Source organism: Anolis sagrei, chromosome 5 (assembly GCF_037176765.1).
Source record: "Anolis sagrei isolate rAnoSag1 chromosome 5, rAnoSag1.mat, whole genome shotgun sequence".
Taxonomy (NCBI): domain Eukaryota; kingdom Metazoa; phylum Chordata; class Lepidosauria; order Squamata; family Dactyloidae; genus Anolis; species Anolis sagrei.
In genome coordinates this window covers 91,577,058-91,592,374 of record NC_090025.1, presented here as the reverse complement: position 1 = coordinate 91,592,374, position 15,317 = coordinate 91,577,058, and the positions used below count along the sequence as shown (strand labels likewise).

The 15,317-nt window shown below is 42.8% G+C and overlaps 1 protein-coding gene across 3 annotated transcripts in view; it reads left to right on the top strand.

Moving 5' to 3' along the window:
• ITPR2 (inositol 1,4,5-trisphosphate receptor type 2) overlaps positions 1 to 15,317 on the top strand; it is a 313,417-nt gene that overhangs the window by 142,901 nt on the left and 155,199 nt on the right. For all 3 annotated transcript variants that reach the window (XM_060778249.2, XM_060778247.2, XM_067468876.1), the window contains 3 exons: positions 3,733 to 3,883; positions 12,096 to 12,289; positions 14,804 to 14,936. In XM_060778249.2, the coding sequence (XP_060634232.2) occupies positions 3,733 to 3,883; positions 12,096 to 12,289; positions 14,804 to 14,936 (478 nt within the window). The remainder of the gene's footprint in view (positions 1 to 3,732; positions 3,884 to 12,095; positions 12,290 to 14,803; positions 14,937 to 15,317) is intronic.

Below are 15,317 nucleotides of genomic sequence, written 5' to 3'. Positions count from 1 at the left end.
GTTGTAGATACTGGGATTTATAGTTCACCTACAATCAAGGAGCGTTCTGAATCCCACCAATGATAGAGTTGGGCCAAACTTCCCACACAGAACCCCCATGATCAACAGAACATACTGTGTTTTCTGATGGTCATTGGCGACCCCTCTGACACCCCTTTGTGACCCCCTCAGGGGTCCCGACCCCCAGGTTGAGAAACATTGCTCTATGTGATGTTATGTTTTGTTATAGATAAGAGTCTAGAGTTGCTGATTTTATCAACTCCTGAGGAAGGGGATTGCTTTCCCCGAAACAGGGTACAAAAATACCTGGGCACCCCTGTTGGACTTTTCCTTTGCCAGGAAAACAACAGCCACCTGACAGCTTTCTGAAGGATCAGATTATGGGAGGCCAAAGGGGGAGAGTCCAGAGGCCTGTCACAGATCTTAGATCGACCAGCGTATCTTTGTTGGTGGCTTTCTTTACCCTTTGTTTTCTTACTCTTTGTGGGGAAGGGGGAAAGTCTTGGTTGCCTTCCACGTTCATGTCTTGTTTGTAGAGAATCACAAAACCTTATTGCATGCCTGTGTCCCCTCGTGTTTACTCCCAGTCAATCTGTGACTTTACAAAGGCATGAGCGTAGAAATCATCTAATGAACAACGATTGCAGATCCAGCCTCTCCATGGTGAATCCAAGGCATGGTTAAGAATCTTTAAAAAAAATCTTTAAAATATAAAATATATAAAATATATATGGGGCAGCAGTGTGCTGTTCTTTCCAGCTACATTGGTCCATTTTGAAAGTTCCTCCTCATGCCAGTGTTGCCTCTATTTTAAAAATTGCAGTGGATACTTTCTCCCATGTTTTAGGCTTCTCCATATTGTCCTAAGAGTCCTGGAAAATGCTGCTTTACATTTTGCATTGATGGAATAATGGGAATATCTTCCTGGGCACTTAATAATACCACAAACATTATAATGGGGTGCTGTATATACAGGTGATTGGAAGATCCAGAGACATGTTACATGGTTAGGTGAGCCAAGTGCACCTCTCATTTTGTCACATCACAAAATTGAGCATCCTTCAAAGACTAGCTATGCTTGTCAAAACATGTCTAAGAATGTGCAGGGGATGTATTTCTGAAAACACAGAAATGGGTTTCAGTGGACTTCTATTAGTTAGGTTCCAGGGTTGCTGCTACCTTTGTACATGACAAGATGATAAATTGTATTTGTTACCTCAGCTATACATGGAACAATCGTAAGGAAAGGAATATTTCGGACTCTGGAATAGAGAAAACTCAAGGAGTTTGGAGTCTTACAATGTTTGGAGTTGTTTAGAAAAAGGCAACTAGAAAGTGACATGATAGAGCAACATAATTCTTGAATGGCAGGGTTTATTTCATAACACTAGAACCTGATGTTCTCCATTGACACTGAGTGATGCCAAAGGAAGCACTTCTATACAAAGTACACTGTTAACCCATGAAATTTGTTCAACAAGGTAATGGTGGTCCACAAATTATATGACTTTACAAAGAGATTAGGCAGATGCATGAAGAGTGAGTCTGTCAAATATACTTGTTACAATGACAATACTTTTGCTGCAATATAAGAGCCAGTGTACCTTTAGATACTATTTGCTAGCTAGCACAAGTGGGAACATTCTACATGCATCTGTTAGCAGCTTCCTTTAGGCATCTAGCTGACTTACTGTGAGAACTCAGTGATGCACTTGATAGGCCTGATTCAAATAGAATATGTATTTAGTAGGGCTGGGCGGTTTCGTTCGTTAATTTTGTAATTCATTAATTATTCGTTATTTTTTTCATTTACAAAATGATATTGAAATATATTTTCAAACCCTGAAGTGTTTTTCAATACCGAAACGGCATCCTCCATCTTTTTTACGAGCTTCCGCCCGATTCGGAAATGACGTTTAAGGATGGAGGATGCTGGGTGCGCCGGGAGCCAATCCGGCGCTCCCAAGCACCGTGTCTCATTCTGATTGGGCGGGCTGCCCTTTAAAAGCGGCTCCACGTGGCCGCATTGCTCAGTCTGGGCTGAGGCGAGGAGCCGGGAGGTGCGGGAGGCTTTAAAGCGTTGCTGGCTGGCTGCTGTTGGGAGTCGGGACTAGGGAGAGCGAGGAGGGTGGGAGCAGGAGGCATTGCTTGCTTGCTGCTCTTGTGTGTGTGTGTTTGTCTTTGTTGTTGTGGCTGTTTTGGTGTGGGAGGCTTGCTTGCTTGCTTGCTTGCTTGCATTCATTCATTGCTGTGTGTTGGGACTCGGGAGAGCGAGGGCGGTTTAAGGAGCTGGGAGCAGCGGGGAGGCATTGCTTGCTGCTCTGCCTGTGTGTGTGTTTGTTTGTCCCTGTTTCACCCAGTTGTTGTGGCTGTTTTGGTGTGGGAGGCTTGCTTGCTTGCTTGCTTGCTTGCATTCATTCATTGCTGTGTGTTGGGACTCGGGAGAGCGAGGGCGGTTTAAGGAGCTGGGAGCAGCGGGGAGGCATTGCTTGCTGCTCTGCCTGTGTGTGTGTTTGTTTGTCCCTGTTTCACCCAGTTGTTGTGGCTGTTTTGGTGTGGGAGGCTTGCTTGCTTGCTTGCTTGCTTGCATTCATTCATTGCTGTGTGTTGGGACTCGGGAGAGCGAGGGCGGTTTAAGGAGCTGGGAGCAGCGGGGAGGCATTGCTTGCTGCTCTGCCTGTGTGTGTGTTTGTTTGTCCCTGTTTCACCCAGTTGTTGTGGCTGTTTTTGCCCCACTACAGGGCAAGAATTTTGTTAATTTTCTATTTTTAAACTTTTTCTGCTAAATATTTCTTTTCTTAAAAAATATTCAAAAAAAAGAAAAAAAACCCTTTGGCGCGGGGGTCCGCCATCTTAACGAATCAATTCATTAATAATAACGAAATTTCGTAAATATCAAACTTTTTAAAAGGAAAATTTCGGAAATCTTTTAAATATCGAAACGCAAAAACCCCAAAAAACGAATCGATTTTAGAAACAAACTTTTCCGTTGTTACCCAGGCCTAGTATTTAGGTATCACATACCCTAAATGTCAGTGCTTTACAAAGTTTAGTCTGACCTGAAACTGATCTTCAAGTTCTGGGAGCCCTGCCTGCAGTTTACTGGGAAGATGGTGAAGGGCGTGTTGAAAACGTTGAAAACACCACAACAGGAACTGAGCCCAGGTCACTGGAAATTTTGAAGGCAAACAAGTAGTTCCAGGGAATCCTTCCTGCCATCTCTCTTTTCCTTAGTGTGCTATGACTTATAGAATGTGGAAAGGCAAGAATTGAGAAGCCAAAACAGGACCTTCATTCTCTGGATAGTATATAATAACGAAGGCATCACCACATGTCTGTTCATATCCGTTACATTTATTAATTTGCATCTATGAGCCAACATGGTATAGTGCTTTGACTGTTAGACTAGAAATCTGAGCGATCACATGATTCATTCCCTGGTCTGACTTTCTGAAAAACAAGTATTTTTGTATCCCAAACTCTCCGAGTTGTTGGGTGACTTCGGTTGGGCAATTCATACTTTTTCAGGCTTAGAGAAAGTCAACAACAAACCACTTCTGGATAAACCTGTGATAGGGTTTCCGTAAGTTGCCAAGAAAATCTGTGGTAGGACTAAAGGCACATATCAGCAATTAAAGAAAATATCTAAGAACATTAAACATAATATTAATTTTAGAAAATGCTTTAATAAATTAATGTTTGGATTTTTATTTCAACCTTTCTCCCCCTTAGGTGGTACACCTGGCTCGCAATCTCATATACTTTGGCTTTTACAGTTTCAGTGAACTCCTCAGGTTGACCAGAACACTACTGGCTATTCTTGATATTGTACAAGTGCCAATGTCATCCTACCTTGAAAGATTAAGCAAATTTCAAGATGGAGGTAAGGAGAAAATTGCAGAAAATGCGTTATCATTTAAAGCAATGCTTAGTGCCTTTCTGCAGTGATCAGTTGCTACAATTTCAGATTCAAATCAATATCTCTTGGTTTTATTTATTTATCGTGTCAGGCAACCAAACAGTTGTATTACATTTTCGACAGAACAAACAAACAAACATACAAAAGACACAAAGTTTGCAAGCTTGGTAGTTGATTAAATGTCCTTTGACCAGTATCGGGCCACTTGGGGTGCTTCTGGTGTCCTCCATTGTGCATGTAGCAGGGTTAAATGAATCTCTTGGTTAAATAGCAGCTAACATTTTGCCATTGCAAATATTTTAATTATGCTTTTAATTAAAAAACCTAAGCCAAAAGGAAACCATTATTAAAAATAATACTAAAATAATCCATTAAGAACCATATATTAAATCCAAAGTACAATTACAAGCATACAGTTTCCATTGATTTCAATAAAACTCGACAGGGCTTGGCCTACATATCATAAAGGCTCTAGGTCCCGTTTGATCTTGAAAATTAAGCAGGATCAGCCCTTGTTAGTACTTTGATGGGAATCTGCCAATGAAAATCAAGTTTTGGGGACTGTATTACAGAGAAATGAACTGGCAAACCCACATCTGAGTACTCCATCCTCTAAGACAGTGGTTCTCAACCTTCCTAATGCCATGACCCCTTACTACATTTCCTCCTGTTGTGGTGACCCCAACCATAACATTATTTTCATTCTACTTCATAACTGTAATTTTGCTACTGTTATGAATTATAATGTAAATATCTGATGTGCAGGATGTATTTTCATTCACTGGATCAAATTTGACACAAATACCCGATTTGCCCTAATTGGAATACTGGTGGGGTTGGGCGGGGAATGATTTTTTCATTTGGGAGTTGTAGTTACTGAGATTTAAAGTTCACCTACGATCAAAAAGTATTCTGAACTCCACCAACAATGGGATTGAACCAAGCTTGGCACACAGAACTCCATGACCAACAAAAAATACTGGAAGGGTTTGGTGCACATTGACCTTGAGTTTTGGAGTTGTGCTTCACCTACATCCAGAATTCACTGTGGACTCAAACAATGATGGATCTGGACCAAACTTGGCACAAATATTCAATATGCCCAAATATGAACACTGATGACGTTTTGGGGAAAATAGACTTTGACATTTGAGAGTTGTAGTTGCTGAGATTTATAGTTCACCTACAATCAAAGAGAATTCTGAACCCCACCAACGATCGAATTGGGCCAAACTTCCCACACAGAACCCACATGCTGGCACGAGCCTCCCTCCACCCTCGCATGCACTGATTTGCCCACGCATGCGCACCATGCAGCCAAGCGCCAAGCATGCCTTCTCTGCCCTTCTTGCTTGGAGTCTCAGAAACAGCCATCCCACTTGGCTGAGAGGCCAGCCAATCACAGCAGAGGAGGGCTTTTGGTGGGAGGACTTGTCATCTGCTTCCAAAAAGGAAGAGAAGGACGGGCAAGGAGATGTTCAGCCTTCTCTGTCAAAGGTGTTCCTAAGACCATCAGACACACATCTGATGGTCTTTGGTGACCCCTCTGAAACCCCCTCCCGACCCCCAAGTTGAGAAACGCTTCTCTAAGAAAACACTAAGAAATCTTGGTTACCATAAGGTCAATTTGAAGGTAAATGCACACACATACATGTATAGATGTAAAGGGTGTGTCGGGGATGCTTTGAATGTGATTTTCCTGCTTCTTGGCAGGGGGGTTGGACTAGATGGCCCATGAGGTCTCTTCTAACTCTATGATTCTGTGATTCTCTGAAAGAAAGTTGGAGTTACCACTGCCTTCTGCTTTGTTTCATTGATTTAGATATATTCAGTGGTTGAATATACATATAAAAGGTGATCTTTTGTTCTGCATTGTTGACCTTAACATTGATACTCAAATGAAGTTATTCAACTCATTTCTTCTTTGTCCTCCCATTTGCTGGCCTCACTTGCTCACAGACAATTGAACTGTTCTATGGGCAAATAAGACTGAACATCCTAAAGGGAAAAATGAGAAATGATGCAGTGTAATGAAACGGAACAATGAGAAATCAAAGAATACTGAAACAATGTGAATGTTTGATGATGCTTTTTCTGGTGTTCTGGTAGGATTTGTAGAATGGGCTTCTGTCAAAGCAAATATTGAAAACTCGTATTGCCAGTATGACCTTTGGGAATGTAACCATGTGGACCATAAAACCCACAGACAAGTTGCCATGCCTAGGCAAGTTTGCTTAAATGTTTCCTACTTGTATTGTATTATAGTTATTAAAACCTTAAAGCTCAAATTTCAGCTCAGCACAGATTTCTATGCCATGCCAGTCTGCTGATCTATACAGTGCTTAACCTACCATTGGAACTAAATAAACATTAATTATCTATAACTGTGGTTCTTTTCACCAAGGTACAGCACAAAGGAAAGGGGCAAGCTAAGTGTAGATGATGATAGTAATTTAAGCTGACTATAAACTGACAGGTATTAAAATGAGAAAGAAAGAGGCAGAAAAGAGTGCAACTGACATATTTTGGAAGACAATTGTGTGCCTTCTTCTATTCTCTCTTATTGTAGAGATCGCAAGCTCCTATTGATGATCAGTTTCTGTCACAAAAACCTGAAGCATGCAACAAGCTCATTTAATTAGGCACTAGGGGACTCCTGCTCGACTCCTCGGCCATTGCACTGTGGAGTCCCGCAGGGCTCAATACTGTTCCCTATGTTGTTTAACATATACATGAAGCCGTTGGGAGAGATCATCCGGAGTTTTGGGGTGCGATGTCATCTGTACGCAGATGATGTCCAACTCTATCACTCTTTTCCACCTGCCACTAAGGAGGCTGTTCAGGTCATGAACCGGTGCTTGGCCGCTGTCACGGACTGGATGAGGGACAACAGATTGAAGCTAAATCCGGACAAGACAGAGGTACTCCTGGTCAGTCGTAAGACCGAACAGGGTACGGGGTTACAGCCTGTGCTGGACGGGGTCACACTCCCCCTAAAAGCGCAGGTACGCAGTCTGGGAGTTCTCCTGGATTCATCGCTGAGCCTGGAACCCTAGGTTTCAGCGGTGGTCAGGGGAGCATTCGCACAATTAAAACTTGTGCGCCAGCTGTGTCCGTACCTTGGGAGGGCTGACTTGGCCACGGTAGTACACGCTTTGGTTACATCCCGCTTAGATTACTGCAACGCTCTCTACGTGGGGTTGCCTCTGAAGACTGCCCGGAAGCTGCAGCAAGTACAACGCGCGGCAGCCAGATTACTAACGGGTGCGGGGTACAGGGAGCACACCACTCCGCTGTTACTCGAACTCCACTGGCTGCCGATTAGCTTCCGAGCACAATTCAAAGTGCTGGTTTTAACCTATAAAGCCCTAAACAACTCCGGCCCTGTTTACCTCTCCGAACGTATTCTCCCCTACGAACCATCAAGACCACTAAGATCGTCTGGAGGGGCCCTGCTCTCGGTCCCTCCGCCTGCACAAGCACGGCTGGTGGGGACGAGGGACAGGGCCTTCTTGATGGTGGCCCCTCGACTTTAGAACTCCCTGCCATTAGAGATCAGAACTGCCCCCTCCCTCATGACGTTCAGGAAACTAACAAAGACCTGGTTGTGGAACGCGGCATTTGACAACTGATTTAATTCTTTGCCCACATGAAAGGAGGATGATGAATGGGATTGTGATGGTGTCGGACGATTTGGCTCTTTTAACTGGGATGATAATGTTTTAATGTGTATGGTGCTGATATTTTAATCGTGTAATGAAGTGGCATTGTGTTGTTATTGTATATTTTTTGTATGTTAACACATGTTGTGAACCGGTCCGAATCCCTGTTTGAAGGTGAGAGGGTCGGTATATAAAACCTCGAAATAAATAAATAAATAAATAAAATTCACAATGACTCCACCTTATAAAAGAAGAAACTTAAAAGCATATTTTGAATATTTTTGGATACCTGACAGCAGTCCCAGGTTTTTTTTTTCTTTGAACTCAAAAAGTCAATGCCTACTTGGGCCCAACCTTCTGCCCGGATGAAAACCAAAGTATGAGAAGGCCTCTTGGCTAAAGTCATGCTTCCACATTCTCCCTGCCTCTTTATTTAATAGCATCTCTATTTAACAATAACATGCAATCCATTCCAGAGACAATACGGTATGAATGTATAAATATGTGAGAGGAAGCCACAGGGAGGAGGGAGCAAGCTTGTTTTCTGCTTCCTTGGAGACTAGGACGCAGAACAATGGCTTCAAACTACAAAAGAGGAGATTCCATCTGAACATGAGGAAGAACTTCCTGACCGTGAGAGCTGTTCAGCAGCGGAACTCTCTGCCCCGGAGTGTGGTGGAGGCTCCTTCTTTGGAAGCTTTTAAACAGGGGCTGGATCTTGGAGTCCTTGAGGACAGCAAGTTAAACATGAGCCAACAATGGGATGTGGCGGCAAAAAAAGCCAATGGGATTTTGGCCTGCATCAACAGAAATATAGTGTCTAGATCTAGGGAAGTCATGCTATCTCTCTATTCTGCTTTGGTTAGACCACACCTGGAATATTGTGTCCAATTCTGGGCACCACAATTCAAGAGAGATATTGACAAGCTGGAATGTGTCCAGAGGAGGGTGACTAAAATGATCAAGGGTCTGGAGAACAAGCCCTATGAGGAGTGGCTTAAGGAGCTGTGCATGTTTAGTCTGAAGAAGAGAAGGCGGAGTGGAGATATGATAGCCATATATAAATATGTGAGAGAAAGTCACAGGGAGGAGGGAGCAAGTTTGTTTTCTGCTTTCCTGTAGACTAGGACGTGGAACAATGGCTTCAAACTATAAGAAAGGAGATTCCGTCTGAACATTAGGAAGAACTTCTTGACTGTGAGAGCCGTTCAGCAGTGGAACTCTCTGCCCCGGAGTGTGGTGGAGGCTCCTTCTTTGGAAGCTTTTAAACATAGGCTGGATGGCCATCTGTCAGGGCAGCTTTGAATGCAATATTCCTGCTTCTTGGCAGGGGGTTGGACTGCAGCACTCCACTCGTCACTTCTTTCCAGGATGAAGAGGAAGCATTGGTGAGCACCCTCTGGATTGGTCAATTTAACCAATTACAGATCCACCTCACCGTAGTTTTGCCCAGTCCACATTGGACTAGTTTCCTTGCCAGAAGGTCATGAGGGACCTTGTCGAAGGCCTTACTGAAATCCATGTATGCTACATCCACGGCATTCCCCGCATCTATCCAGCTTGTAAGTCTTATCAAAAAAAGAGATCAGATTAGTCTGGCATGACTTGTTTTTGATAAATCCATGTTGAGTATTAGCGATGACCGCATTTGTTTCTCAGTGTTTGCAGACCACTTCCTTAACAATCTTTTCCAGAATCTTGCCTGGTATCAACGTGAGGCTGACCGGACGGTAATTGTTTGGGTCATCCTTCTTTCCCTTCTTGAAGATTGGGACCACATTGGCCCTCCTCCAATCTGCTGGAACTTCTCCCGTTCTCCAAGAACTCTCAAAGATGATTGCCAATGGTTCCGAAATGACTTCCGCTAGTTCCTTCAGTACTCTTGGGTGTAGTTGATCTGGCCCTGGGGACTTGAACTCATTTAGAGCGGCTAGGTATTCCTGGACGACTTGTTTCCCAATTTGGGGTTGGATGTCCTCTAATCCCTCATCCACTCCATCTTGCTGAGGTTGAAGATGACTTTCTTTTTGTGAGAAGACCGAGGCAAAGAAGGTATTAAGTAGTTCTGCCTTTTCCCTACCCCCTGTCAGCATTGCCCCATCTTCTCCTCGAAGAGGCCCTATTGCCTCCTTGTTTTTCCTTTTTCTACTGACATAAGAAAAGAAGCCCTTTTTATTGTTTTTAATGTCCCTGGCAAGCCTGAGCTCGTTTTGTGCTTTAGCATTGCGGACCTTTTCCCTACAGGTGTTGGCTATTTGTTTGAATTCTTCTTTGGTGATTTCTCCCTTTTTCCACTTCATGTGCATGTCTCTTTTGTGTTTTAGCACAGTTAGAAGTTCTTTGGACATCCATTCTGGCTTCTTTGCACTTGTTCTATTTTTTCTCTATGTTGGTACGGTTTGCAATTGTGCCTTGAGTATTTCACTCTTGAGAAATTCCCATCCATCCGTAACTCCCTTATCTTTTAGTATCTGTGTCTACGGAATGCTGCTCAGCGTTTCCTTCATTTTTCGGAAATCAGCTCTCCTAAACTCCAAAATGCGGGTTTGACTTGTCTTAGTTTCGGCCTTCCTTTGTACCTCAAATTGCAGGAGCACATGGTCACTTGCCCCTAAGGATCCGACCACTTCAACCGCATCGATCAGGTCCTCCGCATTTGTTAGGATGAGATCAAGAGTAGCCGACCTCCTTGTTGGCTCTTCTACCTTCTGGACCATGAAATTGTCTGCAAGGCAAGCGAGGAATTTATTGGACCTTGTACTCTTGGCCGAGTTTGTTTTCCGGCAAATATCGGGATAGTTGAAATCGCCCATGGCTACTACATCTCTTCTCTGTGCCTGTTTTGTTAACTGTTGGCAGAAGACTTCATAAGTTCTTCCTCCTGGCTTGGTTGTCTGTAGTAGATGCCTACAATGACATCTTTTTGAGTCCCAGTTCCCTTGATTCTTATCCAGATGCTTTCAAGCTGGTTTCCTGGATTGCTCTCTTGCATCTCTTCTGCAGCATAAGAGTTTTTGACATATAAGGCTACTCCGCCTCCTCTCCCCTTTGTTCGGTTTCTGTGAAAGAGGTTATAGCCCTCAATGTCTACATTCCAGCGATAGGAGTCATCCCACCAGGTTTCAGTGATGCCTATGATATCATATTTGTGGTGTTATGCTAAAAGTTGGAGTTCGTCTTGTTTATTTCCCATGCTCTGTGCATTAATGTAAAGACATGTGAGCCCCTGAGATCTTCCCCTGAGCTGTTTAATGGGGATTATTGTGCTTTTGCTACTTGGTCCTCGTTGTGTTTGTGCAGCCCTCCGTTTAGCCTTCTGGTGGTTCCCTGACATTGTGGGTAAAGTAGTGTTCACAAGGCTGTTGTGCCCCTCCCCCGGTGGACCTAGTTTAAAGTGCACCTAAATGAGATTTGCAAGTCTGTGAGCAAAAAGGTGTTTTCCTACTTGTGTGAGATGCACCCCATCCCTTGCCAGTAGACCATCCTCCTGGAAAAGCAGGCTATGGTCGAGGAAGCCAAAGCACTCCTCCTGACACCATTTTCTAAGCCAGTCATTGAACTGTACTATTTTTCTGGCCCTTGTAGGACCGTGCCTTACAACTGGGAGGAGGGATGAAAAGACCACCTGTACATTAGATTGTTTTAGCTTTGTTCTGAGAGCTTGAAAATCATTTATGATCTTTTGAAAAGTATGCCTAGCAGTATCATTGGTTCCTACATGAATCAACATGAGGGGAGGACGGTGATGGGGCTTGAGGAGCCTGTTGAGCCTCTGAGTGATATGGTGTATTTTTGACCCTGGTAGGCAGCATATTTCTTGAGCCATCCCATCTGGTCTGGAAATGATGGCTTCCGTTCCTCTAAGGAGGGAGTCGCCTACTACCAAGTCAAAGTGATAGTGGCAGGAACAAAAACTATCTTGTCCCATATCTTGACCACAGTAATAAAATTCATTCATTCATGTCATGAATTAGTTTGTAGGTATTCTAATCTGAAAGAGCTAAGGGCTAGGCCTTTTCAGTTGGAAATATTTTTATTTAATTCAACAGGTATGATGGACACACCAAAAAGATCACTTTGTCTTTCACACATGTGGTTGAACCTTTGTATTTTTTTGTTAACATGACACAATTTTACGTATGTATTTATATGTATTTAAAACAGGAATGGGCATTGTATGTCCCTAGGAATTTCCAAATGATTAATAGACTACCTTAAGTGTTTAAGCACTTTTTTCTTTTTTGCAAGGAAAAAAGCGTAAGCTGGGAGTTAGGCACTAAACAACCGATATGTGTCACATTTTGCCCTCCACAATTTAAATGTACATCCCTCTGTATCAGCCACATGACTCCCAATATCACATGCTTTGAATGTGATTTTCCTGCTTCTTTCTCAGAGGGTTGGACTGGATGGCTCACAAGGTCTCTTCCAACTCTCTGCTTCTATGATTCTATGGAGGTGACTATCAACTGTTTAATTCACATCTTTCCACGTTTATATTTCTATTTACATAGGGAACAACGTTATGAGGACTATTCATGGTGTGGGAGAGATGATGACTCAAATGGTTCTCAGTAGAGGCTCTATTTTTCCAATTTCTGTTCCTGATATACCACCAAGCACCCATCCAAGCAAGCAAGCCAACATTGTGGAAAGTGAAGATGTCACTGTAATGGACACAAAGTTAAAAATCATAGAAATTTTACAGGTAAAAATCTTGCTGTAACATTTTAAATCAGAAGCATGGCAATGACTTGTTATGGACTTGGCAATTGGGAGAGATGGAGAGGATTCAGATTAGAGAAATTGAGAGAAAAGTCTTCTTGTGTGGATTGAAGTTCACTTCTGTTATTTTGGATTTCTTTACTTTTAATGATCATATAATGTTTCTTTCTGAGTATGGCTCAACTTTTTGAATGGGAAAAACTGGTTTCTAGCACTAACTTCACCTCATTGTCTCTCAGTTTGTACTGAGGTTAGAATTTCTTTGCCTGATTTTATGTGGCCAATAGACGACTGGGCTTTATTTATTTATTTACAACATTTATAGCCCGCCTTTCTCAACCTTATGGCGACTCAAGGTGGGTTACATATTGGCATGATTTGATGCCATGCATTCATCAAAGTGCGATTAATATCTTTTGCATTACAATATTGGTACAGACTGAGCATCCCTTATCAGGAATTCCAAGATTCAAAACATTACAAGGTCATACACACGGCTGTGATAATGACACCTTTGCTTTCTGATGGTTCAGTGTACAAATACTTGGTTTCAGTTGCAAAACTATTCTAAATGTAGCATGTAAAATTTACTGTCAGGTTACGTGTATAAGATGTGTATGCAACAAAAATGAATATCATGTTTACACTTGAGTCCCATCTGTTTCTCAAAATCTGGGGTGAGGAGCGAGGAAGCCAGCATATTCAAAACATCCCTGGTGACAAGCATTTCAGATAAGAAATACTCAACATGTAGTACAGGTAATACCCAAGTTACGAACATTTGACTTACAATTTGACTTAGGAGGCCTCTCGGGTACTAGACGAGTGCCTGGCCGCTGTGTCTATCTGGATGAGGACGAACAAGCTGAAGATTAATCCCGACAAGACAGAGGTCCTCCTGGTCGATCGTAAACCAGATCGGGGTATAGGGTGGCAACCTGTGTTGGACGGGGTTACACTCCCCCTGAAGCCACAGGTCCGTAGCTTGGGAGTCCTCCTGGATTCATCGCTCACGCTTGAGGCTCAGGCTTCGGCGGTGACCGGGAGAGCTTTTGCACAACTGAGACTTGTGCGCCAGCTACGTCCGTACCTTGCTAAGGCTAATCTGGCCGGGGTGGTCCATGCCTTAGTCACCTCTAGACTGGAATACTGCAATGCGCTCTACGTGGGGCTGCCCTTGAAAACGGCTCGGAAATTCCAATTGGTCCAACGGGCAGCAGCCAGGATGTTAACTGGGGCCCATTACAGAGAGAGGTCAACCCTCCTGTTTAAGGAGCTCCACTGGCTGCCGTTTATTTTCCGAGCCCAATTTAAGGTGCAGGTGCTTACCTACAAAGCCCTGAACGGTTTGGGACCACCCTACCTGCGTGACCGCATCGCTGTCTACGAACCCACACGCTCACTCCGGTCATCTGGAGAGGCCCTGCTCGTGATCCCGCCCGCATCACAAGCGCGCTTGGTGGGGACGCGAGACAGGGCCTTCTCCGTGGTGGCTCCCCGCCTCTGGAACGCCCTCCCGAAAGATCTCAGACAAGCCCCTACACTGGCAGTCATCAGAAAGAATTTGAAAACCTGGCTGTTCCAATGTGCCTTTTCAGATTAGGAATCTCCCAGTACCAAATCCCAGAAGCACTTTAGTACCAAAATCACCGCACACTGCACACCGCACTTATATCATAATCCCACACCCCTCCAATATATCAGCACTTTTAACCTTGTACCCCTACTCCGGCCGACTCAGTTTTTAATAATGTCTTGTCGTATTGTTATTGTTATTGGTTTTTTTGCTTAACTGTTTTTATTTGCTAGATATTGTATTGTTGTATTGTGTTGGGCTTCGGCCTGTTGTAAGCCGCATCGAATCCTTCGGGAGATGCTAGCGGGGTACAAATAAAGTAATAATAATAATAATAATAATAATAATAATAATAAATGACTCATAGTTAAGAACGAGGGTGAGACAACAGCAACTGAGAGAAATCTACCCCTCAGAAGGGAAATTCACTCCTGAAAGGGTTATCATGGGGAAAAGATGTGTCCACTGAAGCTTTATCACCAATCCTTGTTTTCACAACAAGCCATTTTTTAAAAAATCTAATTATCACAGGAACAGAGAGTGAGGAGATCTTCTGAACAGGGGCACAGACAGTAAAACAAACACCACAGGGGTGTTAACAATTCCCTTCAAGATCCAAAGCTATCTATCTATCTATCTATCTATCTGGTGTTATACTTAAAAGATGTACCCATTCCAACTTACATACAAATTCCACTTACGATCACACCTACAGAATGTATCTTGTTCAGAACTTGGGGACTGCCTGTACTATTTTTCAGACATGCAAAAAAACTATATAATAATGTAAAGGATTAGATTCTGAAATAATAAATGTGTTTTATTAAATATATTTTAAATCAACATTAGTAACTTTGGTTTCATAGATAAATCATCTTCAAATACTTCTGAATTCAAAAGTATTGTATCTTTTTCCCTTAGTTCATTCTTAGTGTTAGACTTGACTACAGAATATCCTACATGCTATCTATTTACAAGAAGGAATTTGGCGAGAGCAATGAAAATGCTGATAGCACCATAATGTCTCAAGCTGATTCACCAGTGATATCCTCAGGTACTCTTGCTAAAGCAGCCTAATTCTAAATAAACATTGAAATGACCACGTGTTATTTGAAAGAGAAGTGTTCTTTAAAGTCTCCTACCTGTTTCTTCATCCATTCGTAAATGTGGGAAGCGCCTCAGTGCACCTTTTTGCAATCTTTTGGTCTCTTTAATGCAAAGTTAGACCATGGGATCAGGGAGACCCTATGTTGTCATAAACCCATTGTGTCCCAGGTCAGTGATTTATGAAAGATGCATGCAAGTGGCAGGGAAAGTGCTCCATATATTACGATACATTTAGATCTTATGTTAGGTTGAATATTTTCTGACAAAGTAGTCAGATGATGGAATGTAAATGATGTTCTTAGTTTCAGCAATATTTAATGTAGTTACT